We start from the raw sequence: 27,846 nt of genomic DNA, 5'->3' as shown, positions 1-27,846 counted from the left end.
TTACAGCAGCCACATTATATTCAGTACAATCTACAATACATTAACATTTGGCATCTACTGTTATTTTCACGCTTATACAGATTTCTTACCCTCCCCCAAGTCACTTTTTTTATTTATCATCTGTCCAAAATTCCTTTTCATTCCCTCTTGAGGAGGTAATTCTGTCTTTCTTTTCGAATCCTCTTCCAATACATTTTGTCCAGACATCATCACAACCACTTTGTTTCTAAATCCCTCTCCACGTCAACCTATCATTTCTTCCCAGTTTCCATACTTCCTTATACCATTCTTCTATCTCTATATTTATTTCCCTTTTCCAATTCCTTGCTATAAGCTGTCTTGCAATTGTTAATGCGTTTGTTATCGCATCTTTGTCCTCTTTTTCCAACTGTTTATTATTATATAATGAGAATAAAGCCATGCTAAGACTTCTTTCTATTTGAATGTTCATTGTGTCTTCTATCTCTCTTAATACTTTTCCCCAGAAATTATTTCTATATTGACACAGCCACCACATATGTATGTATGTTCCCGATTCTTGGCATCCTCTCCAGCAATTGTTTGAGTAGTTTTTATTTATATTTCCTATTCTTATGGGGGTGAGGTACCATTTCCATATCAACTAAATAATAATTTTCTTTAACACATATGGATATATTTTTCAAGTGTCTTTGTCCCCATAATTGTAACCCCTCTGTTTCATTGATTTTCATTCCTATATCTTCTTTCCAAATCTTCTTGAAGGTGTTATTCTTTACTTTTCCTTTGTTTTTTTCAATTAATATTTTAGAAATTTTACTGGATATTCCTTTCAAATTTTTATGTTCCTAATCTTTTCTTTCTTCATTCCAACCTTTGGCCAATCCCCTATTTTATCTAAGTTTTTCCCCTTAATTTTTTTATCCATCATGTATATATTTTATTTTTTGGAAATGTCTTTTCCATTATAATTGGGGTTATTATTGAGCCATCTGTTATTAACTTTCTCCTGTATTTGTTCCATATTTCTAATGCATTACTCAACATTGGGTTCCCAGTTTACCTTATTTTTTTTTCTCATAAACTGTTTTAAAACCTATTCCGAATTTCTTCCTCCACTTTTCCTGAATCCATTATTAACTATTCTACATCCTCCTTTTCATCATTCCTTGTATAACCAATCTCAGTCTGTTTGCTTTATAATATTTTTTCATATGAGGAAGCGCTAATCCTTCTTCTTTTTGAGATCTGTTCTGTAACTTGTTTCGTCAATTTCTTTGACTGCCATTACAGTATTTATCATTTGTCCAAATGAGTCTCCTTTGGGGTGGAGAAAGGTGGGGTAGAAATGTTGCAAAGAAATCATGTATTCAACTCTTCTTCTGTAATCTGAAATGGCATTATAAATATAAGGTATATGTAAGTATAAAGTTTATCCTCAGAAGCATTTTCATTTTAAGTATTGCTGTCTTTCCAAACAAGATAGATGTGTATTAATTTTTTTGAACTATTTTTCTCAATGCTACTACATTTACCTCTTCTATTTCTTTTAAGTCCTTTGTTATACTTACTCCCAGGTATATTAATTTGTTCTTGATTCTAATTCCCGTTTGGCTCTGTTCTATAAAGTCTTTTTCTTCTTTCTTTGTATAATATAAACCCACTGTTTTCCCAAATATCTTTCAATGATCCTCTCTCCTATCCATTTGACCTACCCAGATATTTAATCAATAACAATGTGTCATCAGCAAATAAGCTCACCTTCTGCTTTTCCTTTATTCCTACACCTTCTACATTCTTACCTTTTTGGATGGCGTTTGCACATAATTCTATCACCATAGCAAATAAAATGGTTCTAATCATCCTTTATTCTACTTCCCATTCCAAATTAATTCATAATCTCACTTATTATCTGCCATGCTACACAATCAAGGCATTAAATATATCTAATGCTAGTATCCCCACTTTTAACTTCCTCTCTTGAGACACACATATTTTGTTTAATACTCTTCCTATCAAACGTGACATTTGTCTTCCTTTTACAAACCCAGATTGATATTTTCATATATACTTGTACATGCATTTATTCATTCTTCTCTCAGCCTATTCTTCTGCAGGCTAAACATGCCCAGCTCTTTAAGCCGCTCCCCATGGGGCTTGTTCTCCAGACCCTTGATCATTTTAGTCGCCCTTCTCTGGACACCTTCCAGCTTTTCAACGTCTCCTTTCAATTGCAGTGCCCAGAATTAGACACAGTGTGATTCCAGGTAAAGTGGTCTGACCAAGGCAGAATAGAGGGGTGCCATGACTTCCCTGGATCTAGACACTCTGCCCCTATTTATGCAGGCCAAAATCCCATAAGGAGGAGGGAGCAAGCTTGTTTTCTGCTGCTCTGCAAACTAGGATGCAGAATAATGGCTTCAAAATACAGGAAAGGGGATTCCACCTGAACATAAGGAAGAAGTTCCTCACTGTGAGAGCAGTTCAGCTGTGGAACCTTCTTTGGAGGCTTTTAAGCAGAGGCTGGATGGCCATCTGTCCGGGGTGCTTTGAATGCAATTTCCTGCTTCTTGGCAGGGGGTTGGACTAGATGTCCCATGAGGTCTCTTCCAACTCTCTGGTTATATGATTTTGTGATTTCTTCCCCTTCCACTTCCTGTTCATGTCTCTTTTGAGTCATAGTCGTTAGAAGTTCTTTGGACAAACATTCTGGCTTCTTTGCACTTGTCCTATTTATGTGGCTTCTCTCCTGTGTGAATCTTTTGATGGGCACGAAGATTCGAACTGTTCCTGAAGTTCTTTCCACATTCCATGCATTTATGTGGCTTCTCTCCTGTGTGCATCCTTTGATGGATACGCAGATGTCCACTCTGACTGAAGCTGTTTCCACATTCCATGCATGTATGTGGCTTCTCTCCTGTGTGGATCCTTTGATGGGTGCGTAGATCTCCACTCTGACTGAAGCTCTTTCCACATTCCATGCATTTATGTGGCTTCTCCCCTGTGTGAGTCCTTTGATGGATACGCAGATGTCCACTCTGACTGAAGCTGTTTCCACATTCCATGCATGTATGTGGCTTCTCTCCTGTGTGGATCCTTTGATGGGTGCGTAGATCTCCACTCTGACTGAAGCTCTTTCCACATTCCATGCATGTATGTGGCTTCTCCCCTGTGTGCATCCTTTGATGGGTGCGTAGATCTCCACTCTGACTGAAGCTCTTTCCACATTTCATGCATTTATGTGGCTTCTCCCCTGTGTGAGTCCTTTGATGGATACGCAGATGTCCACTCTGACTGAAGCTGTTTCCACATTCCATGCATGTATGTGGCTTCTCTCCTGTGTGGATCCTTTGATGGGTGCGTAGATCTCCACTCTGACTGAAGCTCTTTCCACATTCCATGCATGTATGTGGCTTCTCCCCTGTGTGCATCCTTTGATGGGTGCGTAGATCTCCACTCTGACTGAAGCTCTTTCCACATTTCATGCATTTATGTGGCTTCTCTCCTGTGTGAGTCCTTTGATGGATACGCAGATGTCCACTCTGACTGAAGCTCTTTCCACATTTCATGCATTTATGTGGCTTCTCCCCTGTGTGAGTCCTTTGATGGATACGCAGATGTCCACTCTCACTGAATCTCTTTCCACATTCCATGCATTTATGTGGTCTCTCACCTGTGTGAGTCCTTTGATGGTTATGGAGATCTCCACTCCGACTGAAGCTCTTTCCACATTCCATGCATGTATGTGGCTTCTCTCCTGTGTGCATCCTTTGATGGATACGCAGATGTCCACTCTTACTGAATCTCTTTCCACATTCCATGCATTTATGTGGTCTCTCACCTGTGTGAGTCCTTTGATGGTTATGGAGATCTCCACTCCGACTGAAGCTCTTTCCACATTCCATGCATTTATGTGGTCTCTCACCTGTGTGCATCCTTTGATGGTTACGGAGATCTCCACTCCGACTGAAGCTCTTTCCACATTCCATGCATTTATGTGGCTTCTCTCCTGTGTGCATCCTTTGATGGATACGCAGATGTCCACTCTGACTGAAGCTCTTTCCACATTCCATGCATGTATGTGGCTTCTCTCCTGTGTGAGTCCTTTGATGGGTGCGTAGATTTCCACTCTCACTGAAGCTCTTTCCACATTCCATGCATGTATGTGGCTTCTCTCCTGTGTGCATCCTTTGATGGATACGCAGATGTCCACTCTCACTGAAGCTCTTTCCACATTCCATGCATGTATGTGGCTTCTCCCCTGTGTGAGTCCTTTGATGGGTGCGTAGATTTCCACTCTGACTGAATCTCTTTCCACATTCCACGCATGTATGTGGCTTCTCTCCTGTGTGGATCCTTTGATGGATACGCAGATGTCCACTCTGACTGAAGCTCTTTCCACATTCCACACATTTATATGGCTTCTCTCCTGTGTGAGTTCGTTGATGTTTAGCAAGAGAACTTCTCTCAATGAAACATTTCCCACAGTCCTTACAATTATGTCCCTTCTCCCCTGTGTGTGATTTTGACAATGAATTTTCCATTTTTTAACATTTATTATTCTAATATTATGCCTGAAGTTCACAGATATGGACTCCTGAATAGGACATTTCCTCTTCCCAGTCTCTGTATTGCTGTAGCCTTATTTTCTCTTTACCAACCCCTCTTTTTACAGCACAATCCTTCCTTTCCTTACATTCAAAGGTATGTAGCTTGAAATATAATTTCTCCAATTTATTTCTTGTTCTTGTTAATCCTGCGTACTTTCCTTTCAGACGTAAGGCAAAGGGCAATGTTTTCTTCATAAGGTTCGTTTAGAGGTTACCTGCGAGATGAATAAGAGGAAAATCTTATCAGGAGCAGAGTACAGAAAGATCTCATTGAACATGAAGAACAATAGCCTAGTGCTGTAGCAATCACAGGGGAAGAGGGGAGAAAGACTGGCCCAACTGGTAAGAGCCCGTTGCCTGCTGAGAAGCACTTTAACACTTGCCCAACAAAGAACAATCCCTGCAAAGGGGATAGCGGCCTAAGATCCTGTGTCTAATCCAACCTTGGTAAAGGAAGGCCTCTAATAATATGGTCAACACGGAAAGGGGCTAACGATGCAAAGCATTTCCTACCTAGATCCCGCTTCTTCACATCTCCACTCAAAATCTGAGTGGCCATCTGTATGGACAGACTATCCCAAGTGATCAGTCTTGGGAGAAAAATACTTCCTCCAACTTGGGGGAGAGATATTTTCCTGATCCTCTCTTTCCCTGCAGCGTGATCCCTGCCCCACGTTTCTAAAGCAAGGCGCCTGGAGACACTGAGAGCACATTAGGCCACAAAGTTCCTTGACATACTGCATTCTTACAAAACCTATACCACAAAGGTATGTAACTTCAGCCAGAGCCAAGGCACTCAGCCTAGCAGCAGTACATGAGAGAAGGCGGTATAGAGACAGATGGACAGACCCCCAGGGTGAGTGGGAATCCTGCTGCCCTCCAGATCCTTCTGCACTCCAACAGCACCCTTGGGTGGGAGACATGATTCCTGCCCAGTTCTGCTCAGTTCAGTCCATTTTAGAAAGGACATTGGCAAACTGCAGCGGATTCATAGAAAGGCAACAAGGACAGGAAGACATTACATTGTAAATGAAGGAAAAATAAAGGCAAAAGTTTGCTTTTGCACAGGAGACAATGTTGTGGCTCGAACTAAAATTATGTGCTAAAGATGATGCTTCTGACCGTCATCTGGGTAGTACCAGGTATAGCTTGTGCCACCAGATGACTGCAACTAGGCCGACCACCTGCTCCCTCGATCCGTGTCCCTCCTGGCTAGTAAGATCTTGCCTGGAGGGATTACGTGAACCTCTGTTGAATATAATAAACAGCTCCCTTGAGCAAGGAGTTTTTCCAGAGGGTTTAAAAGAGGCGATGGTATCTCCGCTGCTGAAGAAACCAGACTGGGATCGTTCGGTTCCCCCTAGCTACCGCACAGTCTCGAATCTTCCGTTTCTGGGCAAGGTGGTTGAGAGGGCAGCAGCGGAACAGTTGCAGCAGTTCCTCAATCGCACAGCCGGACTTGATCCCTTCCAGTCTGGCTTCCGTAGGGGGCACGGGACGGAGACTGTGCTAGTTGCCATCACAGATCAGCTTTGCTGCCAAAGGGATCAAGGCGGATCAGCGCTGCTCGTGTTATTGGATCTCACAGCAGCATTTGATACGGTCGATCACAATCTATTGACCCACTGCCTAGCCATGACGGGGGTTAGGGGGATACCCCTTAAATGGGTGTCCTCCTTCCTCCAGAATCAGGGACAGCGGGTGGTGAGGGGAGGGATGGTTTCCGAGAGGTCTCCACTAACTTGTGGGGTCCCACAGGGAGCTATTCTCTCTCCTCTATTATTTATCATCTATATGCGACCGCTTGCCCGACTGGTGCGGACGCCCAGCGTCCGCCAATGAGAATCCGCCTTCCTCTCAGAGCGGCGTCATCGGTCTCCGGGCAGGAACGCCCCCGCTCCGCCCTTCTGCAGGAGACCCACAGAGACATTAGTTCATAGAAAGGCTGTGTAGCGGGAAAGGGGGGTGAATGATAATGGTATCTATTAATTCGTATACGTATAACACTAACTTACTAACAAACAGATTTGACTAATAATCTTCTAAAATTCATTTGGTAATAAATACAACGAAACCACAGTTTTCTTTAAAAAGGAGCAAGTTGCCAGGAACCATCAAGAAGAACTTAAGAAATGCCATTTCCTAATGGATTCCATCACAAAAACATGGGAAAAGTTTCTCAAACCCAAAAACATGGTTTCTGCGGGAGGGACATCCTGCTGTAGCACATTTTGCTCTGGTTTTTCAATAAATTCCTCATCACCAGGTCTCAACCAATTCAACTCTCACTCCTTTGTGGCAGCCACAAAACCAAGTTTTCGGAGTAGAGCAACTCCTTTCCAAGTAAGGAATGCACAATAAAACAGGAAACAATACTTTCAAACCAGGAGCAGAACATTTTTCAAATTTTGTTATATTGTCATTTACCTTGTGTCACTTGTTACATCGTGTCATCTTTTAACTTGTTAATTGGAATTGGAATGTGTTCAGTCTATTTCAATTTTAAATAGCCACAGCTCACCTGCCCACCAAGCAGGACGAAAGGAGAAATGTGAGTAGATAAATAGGTACTGCTTTCAGTGGGGAGGTAATAAAGATGTCCTTAAGGACATTGATCGGGAAGAAGCTCCTCAACATGGAAGATGAAGTGACAGCCCCCCCTCCCCCCATGTCCAGTGTTGAGCACAGCCTCCAAGATGCCGAAAATAAGATGGGAAAAGTTGTTTTTACCTGTGTCTGCGTTGTCTGTCCTTGTTAATTGTAGAATCAGGCACTGAATGTTTGCCGTATGCGTGTTCTGTAAGCCGCTCTGAGTCCCCTTCGGGGCGAGAAGGGCGGGGTATAAATACTGAAAAGAAAAGACAAGCAATTGAACCAAGATCAAATACAAGAAGATGACCGAAGAAGAAAGGCAGGATGATGAGGTTTAAAAATAATGGACAATAATATAGAAGACTGATCAACTTTTGGGGGGATTCTTTTTAGTAGTTTAAGCAATGGATGTCAAGATAAGAGAGATTAAAAACTGGGAGTAATGCAGTAACACGTGGAGTATTTGAGAAAGTACGAAGCAGTGATCCAAGGCGGATTTATCCTTACGGAATCCAGTTTGCTCAGGGCTGATGGTTTTGTTCTGGTCCAGCCTGGTCTACAACTTTATTAATAGGAATTTTGCACAAAGCTTTCCAATTACCGATAGAAGGCTAATTGGCCAGTAATTGGAAGGATCGGGAGGGTCACCTTTTCTGTAGATTGGAACTATAATGGCAAATTGCCAGTGGTTTGGTAGGATGCCCGTGTTGTTAATGATGGTGAAGACTGCCACCAAGAAGAGGGTCCACCACTCAGGATCCGATGTCAGAATCTCCAGGATAATTAACTCCGATCCAAGTACTTTTCCATTTTTTAGACCAACGATCAGGTCTGCTCCTTCCCTACTGAAACAGGGGGCCAGTCGGTCAATTCAAGGGAATCTATCGCTTTTTTTTCGTGTCAGGAGCAACCGGAGTTGCTTCCGGAGTGAGAGAATTGGCCGTCTGCAAGGACGTTGCCCAGGGGACGTTGCCCGGATGTTTTGATGTTTTACCATCCTTGTGGGAGGGAAGCTTCTCTCATGTCCCCACATGGAGCTGGAGCTGAGAGAGGGAGCTCACCCGCGCTCTCCCCGGGTGGGATCTGAACCTGGCAGCCTTCAGGTCAGCAGCCCAACCTTCAAGCCCGGAGGCTTTTATCCCCTAGGCCACTGGAGGCTCCAAAATCTACCCCTGAGCTCTGGGTTTCTAACTCATCAGCCCGAAAGAGGTTGGAAAAATGACTATATCCGTTTGAGGGAGAGACTTATTTATTTATTTACTTACTACATTTATATGCCGCTCTTCTCACCCCGAAGGGGACTCAGAGCGGCTTACAATTCAAATGTACATACAATATATTATTAGCATAGCACAATATAAGCCATTAAATTACTATATTGTACTATATAATTTCATGGTAATATTATTAGTAATATTACATTTAATATATAATATATAATTAATATTATATTATATTATTAATTAGTATAACATTGTATTACATTATAATATTAATATCAATATTATAAGTACATACAATATATTGTATATTTATAAATTATTGTATATTATATATATGTATATAAAATTAGCACAGCATGTTGCTATGGCACAGGAGACGAGATGGAACTGCCTCCCTGGCTCTTCCCGTTGCTCTAAATTTACATCATTATCCAACATTCTGGATTATCCAACGCATTTTTGTCGTCAATGTTTTCAATACATCGTGATATTTTGGTGCTAAATTCGTAAATACAGTAATTACAACATAGCATTACTGCGTATTGAACTACTTTTTCTGTCAAATTTGTTGTCTAACATGATGTTTTGGTGCTTAATTTGTAAAACCATAACCTCATTTGATGTTTAATAGGCTTTTCCTTAGTGCCTCCTTATTATCCAACATATTCGCTTATCCAACATTCTGCCGGCCCGTTTCTGTTGGATAAGTGAGACTCTGCTGTATATCCGTTTGAGGGAGAGATGTATTGACATCATTGAGGGCGGCTGACAACAAGGGCACCATCTGACGCCTTGAATGCCTATAAAAACAAAGCCACATTGAATTGAAGACTGAGGGTGAAGGTTGGGCTTGAACTGCTCTGTCCATTGGCCAAGAACCAAAACTGCTCGTGGTTGTTTGTTGGGATATTTATACCCCGCTTGATCTCCCCAAAAGGGACTCAAAGCAGCTTGGCATGAAAGCCTCAGGATACCATTGAAAATGCGTAACAAGACAAACATGAAAACAGCCTTCTTCAGGGGCAGCCCCACCAAGAGCGAGTCACAGTCTTCTGGAGGGGGGGGGGGGGAGAGAGAGAGGACGCATGCGCAGAGGAGAGAGCAGGCCGCAGAGTCCCTGGACAGACAGACAGACAGACAGACAGACAGGCCGCTCCCTCCCAAAGGCCGAGAAGAAGGAAGGAAGGAAGGAAGGGAGGGAGGAAGGGAGGGAGGGAGGAAGGGGAGAAGGAAGGAAGGAAGGGAGGAAGGAAGGAAGGAAGGCCGGCCTGAGGGCAGAGGGGGAGCCCCCCATCCCTCCCCCCACTCACCTCCTCCTCTCTCTCTCTCTCTCTCTCTCTCTCTCTCTCTCTCTCTCCGAAAGGCCTCCTCCTTCCTTCCTTCCTTCCTTCTGACAGGAAAGAGCGCCGCCCGGCCCCTCCCCCCAAGTCTTCCCGCCTCTCGCTGCACTTCCGCCCTCAAGAAACATGGCGGCCGCGGGCAGGAGACCCACAGAGGGGCGGGGCCCGAGAGAAGCGGAGAGGCAGGCGCAGAGACACGCCCCTTCTTTCCTTTCTCCGCCAATGAGCATCCGCCTTCCTCTCAGAGTGGCGTCATCGGTCTCCGGGCAGGAACAGCCCCGCCCCCCCCTCCGCCCTTCTGCCGTTAACGGTCACTCCAGGAATCGGCCAATGGGAATCGGCCTCGTCTCGCCGCGTCATCCGTCTCCAGGCAGACTCGCCTCTGGGTCGGACTCTCCTGGACCGCTCCTCATCGCAGGCAGGCTGCCCGAGGAAGCGCCGGGTGAAGCGGGGAAGGGAGGGCCAGGCCAAGGAGCGGGAGGCGCCTCTGCGTGGACGGGTCGTGTCGGGGAAGCAGCCTCCTCTCTCCGCCTCCGCTCGGCGAGGTTTCCCGGCTTCCTAAAGTGTCGCTTGAGAACCTGAAGTGTAGGTCTGACGGGGTTTTTACCTTCAAAATAATCTTTACCTCAGCTTGAAAGGTAATCTTTACCTCAGCTTGAAAGGTAATCTTTACCTCAGCTTTAAAGGTAATCTTTACCTCAGCTTGAAAGGTAATCTTTACCTCAGCTTGAAAGGTAATCTTTACCTCAGCTTGAAAGGTAATCTTTACCTCAGCTTTAAAGGTAATCTTTACCTCAGCTTGAAAGGTAATCTTTACCTCAGCTTGAAAGGTAATCTTTACCTCAGCTTGAAAGGTAATCTTTACCTCAGCTTGAAAGGTAATCTTTACCTCAGCTTGAAAGGTAATCTTTACCTCAGCTTTGAAGGTAATCTTTACCTCAGCTTGAAAGGTAATCTTTACCTCAGCTTGAAAGGTAATCTTTACCTCAGCTTGAAAGGTAATCTTTACCTCAGCTTGAAAGGTAATCTTTACCTCAGCTTGAAAGGTAATCTTTACCTCAGCTTGAAAGGTAATCTTTACCTCAGCTTGAAAGGTAATCTTTACCTCAGCTTTAAAGGTAATCTTTACCTCAGCTTGAAAGGTAATCTTTACCTCAGCTTGAAAGGTAATCTTTACCTCAGCTTGAAAGGTAATCTTTACCTCAGCTTGAAAGGTAATCTTTACCTCAGCTTGAAAGGTAATCTTTACCTCAGCTTTGAAGGTAATCTTTACCTCAGCTTGAAAGGTAATCTTTACCTCAGCTTGAAAGGTAATCTTTACCTCAGCTTGAAAGGTAATCTTTACCTCAGCTTTGAAGATAATCTTTACCTCAGCTTGAAAGGTAATCTTTACCTCAGCTTGAAAGGTAATCTTTACCTCAGCTTGAAAGGTAATCTTTACCTCAGCTTTAAAGGTAATCTTTACCTCAGCTTTAAAGGTAATCTTTACCTCAGCTTTAAAGGTAATCTTTTCCTCAGCTTGAAAGGTAATCTTTACCTCAGCTTTAAAGGTAATCTTTACCTCAGCTTTAAAGGTAATCTTTCCCTCAGCTTTAAAGGTAATCTTTACCTCACCTTGAAAGGTAATCTTTACCTCAGCTTGAAAGGTAATCTTTTCCTCAGCTTGAAAGGTAATCTTTAACTCAGCTTTGAAGGTAATCTTTACCTCAGCTTGAAAGGTAATCTTTACCTCAGCTTGAAAGGTAATCTTTACCTCAGCTTGAAAGGTAATCTTTACCTCAGCTTTGAAGGTAATCTTTACCTCAGCTTTGAAGGTAATCTTTACCTCAGCTTTGAAGGTAATCTTTACCTCAGCTTGAAAGGTAATCTTTTCCTCAGCTTGAAAGGTAATCTTTCCCTCAGCTTGAAAGGTAATCTTTACCTCAGCTTTAAAGGTAATCTTTTCCTCAGCTTTAAAGGTAATCTTTACCTCAGCTTTAAAGGTAATCTTTACCTCAGCTTTAAAGGTAATCTTTACCTCACCTTGAAAGGTAATCTTTACCTCAGCTTGAAAGGTAATCTTTTCCTCAGCTTGAAAGGTAATCTTTACCTCAGCTTTGAAGGTAATCTTTACCTCAGCTTTGAAGGTAATCTTTACCTCACCTTGAAAGGTAATCTTTACCTCAGCTTGAAAGGTAATATTTTCCTCAGCTTGAAAGGTAATCTTTACCTCAGCTTTGAAGGTAATCTTTACCTCAGCTTTGAAGGTAATCTTTACCTCAGCTTTGAAGGTAATCTTTACCTCAGCTTGAAAGGTAATCTTTTCCTCAGCTTGAAAGGTAATCTTTACCTCAGCTTTGAAGGTAATCTTTACCTCAGCTTTGAAGGTAATCTTTACCTCATCTTGAAAGGTAATCTTTACCTCAGCTTGAAAGGTAATCTTTTCCTCAGCTTGAAAGGTAATCTTTACCTCAGCTTTGAAGGTAATCTTTACCTCAGCTTTGAAGGTAATCTTTACCTCAGCTTGAAAGGTAATCTTTACTTCAGCTTGAAAGGTAATCTTTACCTCAGCTTGAAAGGTAATCTTTACCTCAGCTTTGAAGGTAATCTTTACCTCATCTTGAAAGGTAATCTTTACCTCAGCTTGAAAGGTAATCTTTACCTCAGCTTGAAAGGTAATCTTTACCTCAGCTTGAAAGGTAATCTTTACCTCAGCTTTGAAGGTAATCTTTACCTCAGCTTGAAAGGTAATCTTTACCTCAGCTTTAAAGGTAATCTTTACCTCAGCTTTAAGGGTGGAAATTACCGTGGGTGCCAAAAGGAAAGGTAGGATTGTTTTGAATATTGAATATTATGGGTCTGATGTATAACTAATGAGGTATAGTTTAAGCTATTAACAAAAGAACGATATCAATGTCTTCTGTGCCACCGAGGGAGAGGGAAGAGAGGCCTGCTCTTTGTTATGGCTTTACATCCTTCTCTTTCACCCAAGGCCTAGGATTATAAACATGGCCTCAAGTTCTGGAAGATCCAAATGTCCTCTGAGACAGAAACAAACGCCCTCTTCTCCTCAGGACTCAGGCCTTCCCACACTATCCAGCCTCCTTCCCGCCTCCTTTTCCAGTTCTTTGCATGTATTTCATCTCATCATAACGACTGCCATATAGATCCGAAATATCAATTTATTTATTTATTTATTTACAGCATTTCTATTCCGCCCTTCTTTCTCACCCCGAAGGGGACTCAGGGCGGATCACATGACACATATAGACAAACATTCAATGCCTTTTAACATAGAACAAAGACAAGACAAACATAGGCTCCGAGCGGGCCTCGACCTCATGACCTCCTGGTCAGAGTGATTCATTGCAGTTGCTCTCTCTCTATGTTACATGGTTATCTTTTCTTCTTTAAACACTACACAAATATGTGTTTGTATATATGTGTCGCTCTAAAATATCTAATTAACAAGATTGTGTTCTAATCAAAGAGTGCTGATAGGTCAATGATTCAAAGTCTCTTGAATAAAGAGTTCAGAAATAGTACAAAATGTAACTGTATACTATTAATATTACTTTAGTCAACAGATCCTGCTGTGGCCATCTTCCTTTGCTTTGTGAATTCAGTGAAGGGCTTCCATTCTTCTTGGAAGTTTCTGTATATTTGTTTGTTGTGCAGCTGAAGTTAGTTTGTCCTTTTTGGCCACTTCGAAACCTTTTGTCATCCAGTTTTCTGGTGTTGGCATGTCTTCTTGTTTCCATAGTTTTGCGTATTCAGTTCTTGCTTCTGTTGTTATATAAAGAAAGAGTCTTTCTTGATGTTTCCCAGTAGAAAAAGTTCTGGTCTTAATGGGATTTTGTACTCTAGAATAGTTTCCATGTCTCACCCATGAAGGGGACTCAGGGCAGCTTACAATATAAAACACATATATCAAACAATTACAGTCACATTTCAAAATTCCATTTAAATTAAATTACATTCAAACCTTCATAAATATACATATAAATAAACATTCAAGGCGCATTTCAAGTCCAAACTGGGTCTGTCATTATACCTTGGATCATATACAGTAGAGTCTCACTAATCCAAGCTAAATGGGCCAGCAGAAGCTTGGATGAGCGAATATCTTAGATAATAAGGAGGGATTAAGGAAAAGCCTATTAAACATCAAATAAGGTTAGGATTTTACAAATTAAGCACCAAAATATCATGTTATACAACAAATTTGACAGAAAAAGTAGTAATGTTATGTTGTAACTACTGTATTTACGAATTTAGCACCAAAATATCACGATATATTGAAAACATTGACTACAAAAATGGCTTGGATTATCCAGAAGCTTGGATAAGCGAGGCTTGGATAAGTGAGACTCTACTGTAGTTGTCATTTCTGCTGCTACTATTGCTCAAAAGCCTGGTCCCACAACCTTTCTGCCTTTCTTTCACAGAGGAAATGTGATTTTGGGCTGAGAATTTCGGAGTAGAGCCTGTGGAGGGATTTCCTTCCCTTGAAAGAAAGGAGAGGAAGGAAAAGCATCTTGGATACTGTTGGGTTCTTCACCAGAGTGGTTCCAGCATGGAGAGACCCAACTCACGTGGGCCTGAAGCAGGACCTGGGGGCAGTGGGGAATCCTGGGAAAGAACCAGACATGAGTCCCTGAGTGTGGACCTTGACAGCTCGGACACACAGCGCCAGCGCTTCAGGCAGTCCTCCTACCAAGAGGGTGAAGGACCCAGAGGGGTTTGCAGTCGTCTCCACGATCTGTGCCGCCAGTGGCTGAAGCCAGAGCAGCACACCAAGGCCGAGGTGCTGGACCTGGTGACCCTGGAGCAGTTCCTGAGCATCCTGCCCCCAGAGATGGGGAGCTGGGTCCGAGAGTGTGGGGCAGAGACCTGTTCCCAGGCGGTGGCCCTGGCGGAAGGCTTCCTCCTGAGTCGGGCCGAGGACAAGGAGCAGGAAGGACAGGTGAGAGCATTCCCTCTGGGTTTCACTAACCTGGGGGCTGATGGACAGGTTGAACGTACATCCTGCCTTTCTTCCAAGATGGGACCGATGTGGGGGATGAGCAAGGCCCTGCTCCCTCGGCCTCTTTCCCCACCTGCTCTGCCCCTCCATCTCTACCGTCAGCTTGGTTGATGCTCCGCTCAAGATAGAACAGAGACAATGATGGGAGGGGGAGGGGGGCATTGGTTCCAAACTAGGTTGCCATCTCAGAGTTATTGTTTCAAAAAAGGTCTATAGGTCTGTGATATTTCTGAACTTTTTCCAAACTCCTTCTGGAACGCTCTGTGCTCTTCCAGGCCCATAATAATAACTCCATGGAAGTCCCTGCACCAGAGGAATCTCCACCAGACACCACCCAGAGTCTCAGGCAGAAGGAGCTGAAGCGGGAAGGAGACGGGGCTGCCGCCTTGCAGGGTGAGAAGGAACTCTTCTGGGAGTTTTGGGGTTTTGTGCCAGTGGAAATCCCGCTTTGGGGGGATGAGTGCACACCCACAGTTTGAGCTTCAGAAGGTGAACATTTTGGGTCATTTGGCCTTGAGATTGGTATATATCTTAAACTCATGTACTTATGTACCTATGTACTTTGATAAGTATTTTATAGAAATGTAGTTTTAATGTGGATCTTTTATAGAAATATTTATTTATTATTTAATTTATATACTGATCTTCTCCCCAAGGGGGACCCAGAGCAGTCTTACACAATGGCAGAATTAAATGCCACATATAATACAACATGCAAAAAAAACCCAAATATAAAACAAAAATAAAATCTGGTATCCAAATCAAATTAAAACAATTAAAACCATGTGACCATTACAACGGGGGAAGTTTTGAGCCAAAGTCAGAGCCCTAATATGCATCTTTGTTGAATTTTGGCAATGTTCGTATTTTAAAAATTGTGTTGTAACCCGCCACAAACTGCAAGGAGAGGCAAATAAGAAATAAAATTATTGTTGTTGTTTTGTTGTTGTTGTTTTTCTTATATGTAGGCATTGGGTTATTTTAGGTAGCCCTTCAGTGTCTTCCCAGGTGGGACCCTAAGCTGAGCTGAGCCCTGAAACTGAGCTGGAAGACAAACAGCAAAGAATCACTTTAGTCAATTGAACTACCAAGCCCAGTACTAGTTTCATTCCAACATATTCACAGCACTGCTTGTGAAATAAAGTGCTAAACCCTCACATTGTACATCTTCTTGGGCTGTTGAATGCGCTTGTGTTCTTAGGGCCGTTTCCTCATCGGTCTCTTTATAGGACTGCAATGGTCACCTCTGAGGCCTGTTGATGTGACCAGCTTCCCACCCCTTGCTCTCTCTCCAGGGTCTGGAATGATGCTGTTGCCGAATCCTCAGCCGTTTCTCCCCCTTTGCGATGGAGTGGGACTGAGTCAGGTGAGCAGAAGGGTTCCTGGGAGAGGAGGACTGGGCCTGCCGGGGTGCCTTTGGTTCCAGGCTTAATCAGCAAATATCTGTTTAAACAGACAAGATTTAATGCGTTTCCTTAGAAGTGAAATACTAAAGGCACAATTACAAGGAGGGGAAAAAATGAAGAGAAAACTAAAGAAACCAGAATGGATGTTCAAAGAACTTTCAACGGAGCTAAGATTTAAAAGGGACATGTACATGAAATGGAAAGGGGAGGATCACCAAAGAATGTAAACGACTAAACAGCATAAGCATAAGTAGCAGATCATGAAGAAGGCCATCTGGAATCACTTAGAAAAAATGCTGTAATCACTGAAGGGCAAGATGGGTTTCTCCAAAACAAGTCATGCCAGACTAATCTGTTTTTCAGTAGAGTTCCAAGCTTGGTAGATGAAGGAAATGCAGTGGGTGTAGCACATCTTGCTTTCAGTAAGACCTTTGGAAAGGCCTCTCCTGGTTTTATAAACAACTAGTAAAAAGTGGGCTGGATAATACTCCTGTTCAGTGGATTTGTAATGGTTTGAGTGACAACGGGTGGAGTGGGCCCAGTACTGCTCAACATGCGTATCTTATTTTCAGATGACAAAAAATTAGCAAGCATAGCTGACAGTCTAGAAGATAGGATCAGAATTCAAAATGGCCTGAACATGTTAGAGAGCTGGGCCAAAACTAACCCAATTAATGTCAACAAGAATATATGTAGAGTAGTACACTTAGGCAGGAGAAAAATGCCATGCACAGGTACAGGAGGGGCAACACCTGACTTGACAATCATTCATATGATGGGATCTTGGAGTGTTAGAGGACTGCAAGTGGAACATGAGCCAACAATGTGATGCAGCAGCTGAAAAGACAATGGGATTTTGGGCTGCATCCCAAGGAATATTGTGTCTAGATTCAGGGAAGTCATGGCGACCTTCTTTCTGCTTTGGGGAGACCTCACCTGAAATTACACTGTGTCCAGTTGTGGGCATCACAATAAAAGGGGGAACATACCCTGATTCCATTTCTGATTCTATATATCAATTAAGAAATGGTTCTTACCTGTGACCAACCCGTCGTCTCTACAAAGCTTACCTTTGTGGCATGGAGGCCTTCGCCCTTTCCCTTTCAAGCAACCAGCAAGAATGTAAGTTTACTTTAAATTATTTCTTGTCATCATTTTTCTTGATATCTCTCACGTGAGGAGGGAATCTTTTCTTCTTCCGCCAGGGCCCAATCGCCTTTGAGGACGTGGCTGTGGATTTCTCCCTGGAGGAGTGGGTTCTCCTGAATCCGGACCAGAAAGCCTTGCACAAGCAGATCATGGAGGAGATGAATGGGATTGTGGCCTCTCTTGGTAAGGCTCCCTCACTGATGGGGATTTCTGTTTCAAAAGGCAGTATTAGCCTAAATCGTCACAGTCACTGAGGGTCCGCAAGGCAGGGCTTGTGTTAGAAATATATGACATAAGAGTAAATAATAATAATAATAATAAGCACCAATTCAGACTCAAGTGGGAAGATTTCCATAACTGGAGTCAAGGCAAAATCAGTCAGTCAGTCTCTCTCTCTCTCTCTCTCTCTCTCTCTCTCTCTCTCTCTCTCTCAATCTCTCTCAATCTCTCTCAATCTCTCTGAGTGTTTATGTGAGAAGAAAATAGAGGGAGGAAGCAGATTGGCTGGAGAGAGGGGCCGGAGAACGGATCATGAAAAAAAATCCCAAACTTCCCCTAGCTTCAGATACGCAGCTATACATCTTACGATCGGTGTGATATTCAACCTTGTTTTTCCTCCTAACCAGGCAGGATAACCTTTGCGTGTCTGAAGGCTCAGCTCTCTCTCTCTACGCTGCTTCTCCCAGCACACAAACAGCCCCCAGCCTCATTCATTCGCAAGATTGTGACATTTAATATCATGTGTTCTGTGTTCTGTGCTTGTGAATGATTGGGGCTCGGGTCTTTTGTGCACAGGGAGAGGCATAGAGCAGCCGTCAAACTCTGCCCCTCTCCTTCAAGTGGTAAGAGTGTCACTCATGGTAGTTTCACATCTGCAGAAATCTAGCTCTTTCCAATTGAGTGCATCTTTTTGAAACACTCTGTATATTTATTTCATCCTAAATGTTAGAAAATCCCAAATTATCCGCAGCCACTTTCCTAAATTCTTGTATGTGAAGAGGTTGCAGCTTCCGGATAAAAGGTGTGCAGAATTAGACAGGTATTGGAATCAGAGCTGAACAAAGGGACAGTCGACAGAATGGTATTTCCAAGAAGTCTCTGTTTCTGCGGCATCAGGATTTTGTTGGGGAAAATTACCCCACAAAAAGCAGACCACCTATAATTACCAACAGGATACTTATAGTTGAGCATCCAGGTCACAACAAGCAGAGCATGAAATGATGTAGCTGTAAAAAATCAAGAACTTCGGAAGCAAAGCTGCAGAGTTCAGTCTTTAAAATTACAAAAAAATTAATAACTACATTTCTTAATAGTAAAGGACTGGGTCTGAGCTGCTCTCTATTTCCATCTCTTCTCGGGTTTAAAAGAAAGGGAAAAACTCCAAGCCCCACATCTCTCCTGACACACAAGCAGAGAGAGGTCTTAATACACACAGCACACACCGAGATATAAAAGTCAGAAATCTGAAGCAAAAGCATGCACCATTCTACAAACCAATCAGAATGAGAGAAAGAAACACAGAGAGAAGAGTAGATACATCCCAACTGTCAATCAGGAGACAAGGGGGAGGGATTCCCTCAGCCTATTCTGAAACTAGCTCCCTGTTTCTCATTGGGGACTGCAGGCTTGAGCAGCGTGGGGTTGAGTCACAACAGATGGATCAGCAGCTCTTTCCTCTGGTCCAGTCTTGTCCTTCCTCCCAGACTGGGATGGTGTGGAGGCAGTCTCTTCTCTCTCACGTGGGATGTTACGTGGATGCCACTCTATCTGGCCGAGTCCTACAGACATCCCTTTTTTGGTCCTTCTCTGCCTTCATCATTGTTCTCCACTTTTTCTTTACAGTCACGGTTTTGCACATTCACAGCTTTGTCAGGCAAATCTATCCCTTTGCAACTCATATTTACAGCCAACTTCCAAAAACTGTAAAAGTCCCATTTGGCAGTTGGTGGTAAAAGGGTAAGAATCTCTGCAATACGGTAGAGTCTTGCTTATCCAACCTTAGCTCATCCAACGTTCTGTATCATCCAATGCAGTCTGCCTCCCGCCGGGATCCACAGCTGTTTCTCTCGGCAGCAACACGTCTCTCTGCGCACTAGTCGCCTGCCAGGAGGGGTGAGACGTAGTCAGCGCAGACAGCGTCCGACCTGCACCGGCTGCGTCTCGCCCCTCCCAGAATGACAAACTTTGTCTGTCTGGCCTGTATCATGTACTCTGACCCAGTGGCAGCTCTCCAGATTTTCAGACACAATGGTTGTCATCCTATTTTCTTGACTCTGTTCACGAGCGATACCAGGAAGTGAAGTGCAGCAGGGGCCCTCCCTTTGAGCTATGGCCTCTTCTTCAATAATGCTCTTGTGCTGTTTACATTTCCCTCCCACCAGGACCCCTGTGGGAACCCATAGTTTCTACACATAGAATAACAAACAGCGTGTTGCTGCCCAGAAAAACAACAACACGCCCAAAAACAATACAAGTGCAGCCACGCTCCCAAACAAGTGGCAGACCCTTTCCGCCACTGATCTGTGCATGCCCTTTCTTCTGCACGAGAATGGCTACGAAGAGAAAGAAGTTTGTTTTATCCATGGAACAGAAACTTGAGGCAATCAAGAGACTGGACAAAGGAGGAACAATACAGAAAGTAGCCGACGACTAATATGTCCAACAGGTAAGAGTAGGAGACTGGAAAAGGAATCGACTGGAGATGGAAGAATGGTGTACCTCCAAAGTTACCAATGGTGTGCTGAAAGAGGAAAATGATGAAAAGGTTTGACTATGAAAAAGTTAGTGAAGCTTTGTATGTTTGGTTTGTGTAGTCCAGAGACAAAGGCGTGCCTATTTCCGGGCCTATTTTACAGCAAAAGTCGTGTTTTTGAAAGGAATTTAATGAAGGGGAACCAGATTTTACAGCAAGCATTGGTTGGCTCGACAGGTGGAAGAAGCGTTATGGAATCAGTCGGTTAAGTGTTTGTGGTGAGAAGCTGTCATCAAATGATCAAGAAATAGAGGCATTCAAGAAAAACGTACAAGACTTTGTTGAAACTCAAAGCCTAACAGGCGATCAGATGTTTAATTGCAAAATGTTACCAAGTAGGAGTCTTGCAGCCAGAACTGAAGCAGCAGCCCCTGGCTATAAGCGTAGTAAAGAAAGGCTGACAATGTTAGCAGGCAGCAGTGCTACAGAAATCCACAAAATGGGCCTCGCAATGATTGGGAAGCCCAAAAATCCAAGAGCCTTTAAAACAGTTTCAAAAAATGCTCTTCCTGTAAAATACTACAATCAAAAAAGTTTGTTGATGACCAGTGAAATTTATTTATTTTGTGTCAAAAGCATTGCATAATAAATAAGTTTAAAAGTGGTAAAATAGAGGAATCACAAACAGCTAAATAGTTTTGGACCAAAAGCGGGCAACAGCAACTGCATTGTCCGTAGCTTTAAACAGCTCCTCCTCCGTGCATGAGGCAGGGCATTGTGGGCAAGCATACATATGAGGAGTTGTTTGTTCTGCTCCACAGTCACACAAGGTGGAAGATTCCTCCAGGTAGTGCCATCTTGCCAGGTTGTCTTTAGATCTGCCCACTCCGCTTCTGAGTCTGTTCAGGGACTTCCAAGTTGCCCATTCTTGGTTTGCCCTGAAGGAAGGAAGACCCTCGTGGGGGGCCATCCAGTTAGAATTGCCAGGTTTAGCTGCCCAGAGGGACACCCTTGCTGCTGCTGGAGGAACATCAAGAGGAGGGAGTGGTGGTTCTCATGAAGCCCTTCCTTGATTTGAGTCTGGTGGGAGGAGGGTGATAGTCATGCAGTGGGTGGCCTTCACAATGTTCAACCTTTTTTCTCTCGCAGTTAGCAGCAACTTCCCGTTGCACGTCAGGAGGGGCAATGCCAGCTAACTTGTAGAGTTTATCAACAGGTGTAGGTTTAAGGCATCCCGTGATGATTCTGCATGTTTCATTCAATGCTATGTCCACCTGCTTTGCATGGGCAGACTTGTGCCAGACAGGACAGGCAGACTCAGCCGGTGAGAAAGACAAGGCCAAGGCTGATGTTCTTATTACTTGTGGGTCTGCTCCCCATGAGCTGCCAGTCAGTTTCCGCAGGATGTTGTTGCGTGCAGCTACTTTGTGCTTGGTGTTCATGCGGTGTTTCCTATATGTTAGTGTTTGGTCTAAGGTGACACCAAGGTATTTAGGATGGAAACAGTGTTCGAGCTCTTGGCCTTCCCAAGTAACTTTCAGTTTCCTGTTGGCTTCACGGTTACGTAGGTGGAAAGCACACACTTGTGTCTTGGCAGGGTTCGGCTTCAGGTGGTTCTCCTTGTAGTAGCTGGAGAGATCTTTCAAGGCATTAGTGAGCTGGTTTTCAACTGTTTCAAAATCTTTTGCTTGTGTTGTAAGGCCAAGGTCATCAGCATATATAAAGCTCTTTGTGAGTGGTGGTTGTGGCTGATCGTTCGTGAAGATATTAAATAAGGTTGGTGCAAGAACGCTTCCTTGGGGTAAACCATTCTTTTGCCTCCTCCATCTGCTTTTCTGGCCCTGAAACTCCACATAGAAGCTGCAGTTTTCCAGGAGGTTCTGGACAGTTTTTGTAAAGTCAAAGTCCCGGGTGATATGGTAGACTTTATGCAGCATTTTTCTATGTTGCACCGTGTCATAGGCTGCCGTAAGGTCCACAAAAACTGTTCCCGTGATGCAGCCTTTCTCATAGCCTTCCTCGATATGTTCAGTCAGATGAAGAATTTGACCTGTACAGTTTTTCCCTGGTCTGAAACCTGCTTGTTGTGCAATAAGCTTTGGTTCGATAACAGGTCCTAGTCGATTTAATAGCATCCTCTCATAGACTTTATATAGATGACATAAGAGGGAGATTGGTCGATAGTTCCTGGCATTGGAGGCATCTTTACCAGGTTTTAAGATGGCAATGATCTTAGTTTTCCTCCATGCTCTGGGAATCTGTTTGTGTGCCAGGCACTGATTGTAGAATTTCAAAAGCCAGTTTTCAGCTTTGGGGCCCAAGTGTTTGATTTGCTCCATCATCAGGTCAACTAGGCCAGGTGCTTTACCAGTCTTACATCGCTTGATGGCTTCTTTGAGTTCTTTCAGGTTTAGAGGAGAAGACAACTGGTGGGTTTCAAGTTCTGGCACCCTGTTGATTTTCATCTTTACTCTGCTGCGGTTGGTTTTCCCATTCTGAATTAGCTGGTGAGCTATCTGGTCTGGTGTTAAGTTTGCATGTCCATGGTTGACCAGAGGGTCACTATCCAAGCGTCTCAGCAATTGCCAGGCTTTTTGGCTACTCTTGGACATGTCAAGGTTCTCAAGCAGCTCTATCCAGCGGTCTTTCTTAGCATTAGCTATGGCTGTAGCTAATGCTGCTAATGTAGCTAATGTATAGTTTTTGGGCTGCTGCTATAGTCCCATCACTGTATGGATTCTCTTGAAAGAGTCTGAGATATTCCTGTAGCTGATTTAGTGATTCTTCATTTAGGCCTGGTAGGTAGCTTGTGTGACAGCCTCTAGGGATTGAGAGCCTCGAAAATCTTTTCACAGCTTCTACAAACAGGTCATAATTTTCTATAGAAGGTTCTATATCAGAAATAGCTGCTTCCAAGGTCTCTGTAAACTTTATCCAGTTAGCTTTATTGAAGTTATATCTTCTGCGGAATGGGACACTTTGGTCTTACAGCTGCATATATTACGCAGCATATTGGTCTGTGCTGAGTATTAGGTATCGGGTTTAATACCCTTTTAATGCATTGGTGGATTATGCTTTCAATTACAAAAATCAGATCAGGGTTATAACCACGCTTCCATCGGCCGCTATTACATGATGGTGGTAATTTACTGTCATGAAGGAGGCTCATTCTACTATTATCGGCCCATGTTAGAACTGCTTCACCATTTCTATCATCTTCGTCATAGCCCCAGACACAATTATGGCTATTGAAATCTCCCACAATAAAATGGGCTTCATGATTGTGACAATTGGTTGGGGGCGTAAAATAGAAATCAGCCCCAGGTGGTTTGTAGAGTGAAGATACACTGCAACTATCCAGTTCCACAGATAGGATTTCAATGTTGTTCACTTCTGTGAGAGAGGTTGCAGATATTGCTATACCAGATCGTACAAAAATGGCACTACCATATTGTCTGTGAGGTCGTTCCACTGCCAGTTGCATTCCGAGAATTTTTGGTCTTCTCATTGTGATGTCTCTGTGTGTTTCCTGTATACATAAAATGTCACACGAGATGTCCTCGGACATTTTGGCTAATAGCTCTTCCTTAGCAAGTGACAAACCTTCTATATTAATAGACATAATTGTCAGCAATGGTCTTGATAAAGACCTTTAGTGTTCATCCATTTGTGGAGAGATAAAACACATTTAAAATGTTTAAAAAAATGTTTAAAAGCAATGCAATGCTTTTGGATTGGAAAGATCAGCCGTTTACAAGAAACGTTGCCCAGGGGACGCCCGACTGGATTTACTCAGTCTTCGAGGAGGCTCTTTCCGTGTCCCCCACCAGTGAAATGTTCAAAGACTTATTATTATTATTATTATTATTATTATTATTATTATTATTATTATTATTATTATTATTATCCGTTATTTATATTCCGCTCTATCTCCCCAAGGAGACTCAGGGCGGATCACAATACACATACACGGCAAACATTCAATACCGTTTGGACAGAACAGAATAAGACAAACAGAAGGAGGTATGTGGTCTGGAAGTCCAGTTTTTGGGTGCCTTGGAGGCTGATGTTCTGCTCAGATTCAGTCATGGGGGTGCTGTTGCTTCATTCTCTATGACGAAGAGCCATCAGAACTTCCTCCTTCCACCTTCCTCTTGGTCACCGCATTTCTGGTCTTGTTCTTTATGGTGTTTTAAAATACCTCCCCCGCAATTTGCGTTGCCTCATTTCTCTATTTACAGCTTATAAACTCTTTTCGAACTGCTCAGGTAAACAGTGAGCTGGGCTTGAGGTCGAGCGCTCACCCCCGACCGGGCTTCGAACTGGCCACCTTTCGGTTGGTAGATCTTATTACTGCTACAGCCCAGCCCTAAGGAACTTGTTCCTTCCACGGAGGAATTTTTGAAGGAAATTTACCTGCCCAGGAAAGCGGTTTTGTTGCTAGACAATGCCCCGACGCACCCTGATGCAGAGGAGCTTCAAGAGGGGGACATGAAGGCGATGTTTCTGCCACCGAATGTAACCGTCATATGCCAACCGATGGATCAGGGCGTTTTGGAAGAGCTCAAAAGGAACTATCGCAGGATCTCAGGATCTCACACAAGGATAGGGTTTGGGCTCTAGAAACCGCAATGACACACATCAAGCAACAAGAAGAAGCTACGGGGATGGACATAAAGATGCCGCAAAGATGGCGAGACTTGTCAGCGGAGAAATGGCAATAGTTGGAAAAGCAGGCAAGGGTCACAGATTTTAAAAAATCTTCACAAGACTGAACTTTTTATGGATTTAACTTCCAACAGTGTTGTTTTATGCAATTCTATATTTATAGTCAAGTTTTTAGTAATAAATATTGTTTGTAGTCAATGCTTTCAATACATTGCGATGTTTTGGTGCTAAATTCGTAAATACAGTGATTTCTCCATCATGTTACCGTGTATTGAACTGCTTTTTCTGTTGATTTGTTGTAAAACATGATGTTTTGGTGCTTAATTTGTAAAATCATAATGCAATTTGACCTTTAATAGGCTTTTCCTTAATCCCTCATTATCCAACATTTTCACTTATCCAGTGTTCTCCTGGTCAGTTTATGTTGGATAAGCGAGACTCTGCTGTTCTCTGAAATTAGGTATGGGATCTTGTACGTTGGAGCGGAAAAATCCAACCTTCAGGGAGCATGGGAAAAGAGAACTGGGATTGGGGGAGAGAAATAAAAAGGAGAGAAGGATGGTGAAATGGGTAAAGTCTAAAGCTAGAGAAAAAGGCAAGCATTTGGATGTGAAGGGAAAAGGCATCCATTCCCCAGAGAGAAGGAGACGGAATAAAAAACCGGGCTGGGCTGAGCAACAGGGAGCCTCAGGAGCGTATGTTACTCATCTCTCTCTTAGAGGCTCCAGGCAGACAACCAGGGTCCATCTTCACTGAACAAGGGGAGGGGAAAGGACAACAGGCATATCTTCTTTTCCTCCATGTTTATGTTGTCTTAAGGATCATTTCAATCCACTCCTTATCCCACTTCCTTTGAGTCTTTATGACGCACACTGAGGAATGATTTTTTATGTTCTTCTTCTTCACAGTAGATAACGGGGAGAAGAGCCATGTATGCACCAAATACAGGAAGCATTTGGGACACAACGGGTGCCTTCATCGACACCAGCAAGCCCACAGAGAAGATGGAGGTTCTGCCAGAGAAAGGCCCAACAAATGCATTGTATGTGGGCAATGTTTTACCCAAAATGTGGCACTTGTCCTTCACAAGACACTTGATGTTGGGAAAAGCCATCTTAAAGGGAAAGTATCTGCAAAATGTGTGGTGAAACACAAGGAATTTCACACAGGTCAGGAACAATACAGATGCCAAGAGTGTGGGAAGTGTTTTGCTTCCAGTTCAGCCTTGGTGAGGCTCAAAAGACTCCACACAGGAGAGAAGCCACACCAATGTCAGGAGTGTGGGAAATGTTTTGCTGAAAGTTCAGCCTTGTTGAGCCACAAAAGAGTCCACACCAGGGAGAAGCCATACAAATGCCAGGAGTGTGGGAAATGTTTTGCTTTCAGTTCAGCCTTGGTGAGGCACAAAAGAGTCCACACAGGAGAGAAGCCATACAAATGCCAGGAGTGTGGGAAATGTTTTGCTTTCAGTTCAAACTTGATGAGCCACAAAAGACTCCACACAGGAGAGAAGCCATACAAATGCCAGGAGTGTGGAAAATGTTTTGTTGACAGTTCAGCCTTGGTGAAACACAAAAGACTCCACACAGGAGAGAAGCCATACCAATGCCAGGAGTGTGGGAAATGTTTTGCTGACCGTTCAGCCTTGGTGAAACACAAAAGACTCCACACAGGAGAGAAGCCATACAAATGTCAGGAGTGTGGGAAATGTTTTGCTGACAGTTCAACCTTGGTGAGCCACAAAAGACTCCACACAGGAGAGAAGCCATACCAGTGCCAGGAGTGTGGGAAATGTTTTGCTTGCAGTTCAACCTTGGTGAGCCACAAAAGACTCCACACAGGAGAGAAGCCATACCAGTGCCAGGAGTGTGGGAAATGTTTTGCTTGCAGTTCAACCTTGGTGGGCCACAAAAGACTCCACACAGGAGAGAAGCCATACAAATGCCAGGAGTGTGGGAAATGTTTTGCTGAAAGTTCAGCCTTGGTGGGCCACAAAAGACTCCACACAGGAGAAAAGCCATACCAATGCCAGGAGTGTGGGAAATGTTTTGCTTGCAGTTCAACCTTGGTGGGCCACAAAAGACTCCACACAGGAGAAAAGCCATACAAATGCCAGGAGTGTGGGAAATGTTTTGCTGACAGTTCAAACTTGATGAGCCACAAAAGAGTCCACACCAGGGAGAAGCCATACAAATGTGAGGAGTGTGGGAAATGTTCTGTTTCCCATTCAGACTTGGTGAAACACAAAAGACTCCACACAGGAGAGAAGCCATACAAATGCCAGGAGTGTGGGAAATGTTTTGCTGACAGTTCAAACTTGATGAGCCACAAAAGACTCCACACAGGAGAGAAGCCATATAAATGCCATGAATGTGGAAAATGTTTTACTCAGAGTTCAGCCCTTGACCGGCACCAGAGAACACATACCGGGTAAAAAACAGCCATTGTGGGTAAATGTCTGATTTCAAACAGGACCCTTTGAGAAGTTCTGCGTCAGATTTGGTGAAGTCCCCGTTCTTGTCATTTGAACCTGTAAGTTGGAGGTCTGTTCTCTGGAGCAGCAGAAAGAAAGCTCTGTGTGACAATCCTTCAGAGCAGTGGTTCTCAACCTGTGGGTCCACAGATGTTTTGGCCTTCAACTTCCATAAAGCCTAACAGCTGGTAAACTGGCTGGGATTTCTGGGAGTTGTAGGCCAAAACACCCGGGGACCCACAGGTTGAGGACCACTGCTTCAGTGTCAGTTCCTGGAAGGTGTAGGAGACAAAGATAGGCTCACACAGCTTGTAGCTATGGAAAACTTTATTGAATCCGCCTTGCCAAAATGGCCGCAAAGCTTCTACTGCCCGTCTTCCGCTCTTTCCCCTCAGTATATTGGGTGGTTGCTTCCCTCCTCCCTTCACGTCTCTTCTTCTCCATTCACACCTCCCTTTCCTTTTGTCCTTTCCCACGTTTGAAGACCAGACCCTGTCATAAACCAGCCTTCCCAGCCAAATTTATCCGATTTGTTGTAGTCAGGTGTGAAAAGAACAGCTTGGAGAATGCTGATCTTTTTGCATCCTGACATTCAGAGAGTTAAATATGATTGTCTTGTCACCTCGTCTGAAAAGAAATAAACCATATGTGATTCCATCACTTGTTCCTCTGGTCTTAGTTTCCAGCTCCATTTCCACCTTGGTTTAAA

The 27,846-nt window shown here is 43.5% G+C and overlaps 3 protein-coding genes across 3 annotated transcripts in view; 2 read left to right on the top strand and 1 right to left on the bottom strand.

Annotated features, from left to right (window-relative positions):
- Positions 1-312: 312 nt before the first annotated feature.
- LOC134296835 (zinc finger protein 665-like) overlaps positions 313-27,846 on the bottom strand; it is a 46,677-nt gene continuing 19,143 nt past the window's right edge. The window contains exons 1-3 of the mRNA XM_062972733.1: positions 9,715-9,995; positions 7,320-7,437; positions 313-4,804 (exon numbers count right to left, since the gene is read on the bottom strand). Of these exons, the coding sequence (XP_062828803.1) occupies positions 2,709-4,523 (1,815 nt within the window). The 5' untranslated portion in view covers positions 4,524-4,804; positions 7,320-7,437; positions 9,715-9,995 and the 3' untranslated portion in view covers positions 313-2,708. Of the gene's footprint in view, positions 4,805-7,319; positions 7,438-9,714 lie in introns of the transcript that reaches the window.
- Positions 14,182-14,898, top strand: LOC134296870 (zinc finger protein 24-like). Its single transcript, XM_062972873.1, has one exon. It carries the CDS (start codon positions 14,300-14,302, stop codon positions 14,858-14,860), a length of 561 nt encoding a protein of 186 aa, XP_062828943.1. The 5' UTR covers positions 14,182-14,299; the 3' UTR covers positions 14,861-14,898.
- On the top strand, positions 17,288-27,794 carry LOC134296841 (zinc finger protein 501-like). The gene is made up of 2 exons (XM_062972770.1): positions 17,288-17,487; positions 25,573-27,794. Exons 1-2 carry the CDS (start codon positions 17,454-17,456, stop codon positions 27,096-27,098), a joined length of 1,560 nt encoding a protein of 519 aa, XP_062828840.1. The 5' UTR covers positions 17,288-17,453; the 3' UTR covers positions 27,099-27,794.

The sequence above is a fragment of the Anolis carolinensis genome, chromosome 2 (assembly GCF_035594765.1).
Source record: "Anolis carolinensis isolate JA03-04 chromosome 2, rAnoCar3.1.pri, whole genome shotgun sequence".
In the NCBI taxonomy this organism is placed as follows: Eukaryota; Metazoa; Chordata; class Lepidosauria; order Squamata; family Dactyloidae; genus Anolis; species Anolis carolinensis.
The sequence above is the reverse complement of the archived record's forward strand: the minus strand, read 5'-3'. Positions and strand labels throughout refer to the sequence as shown.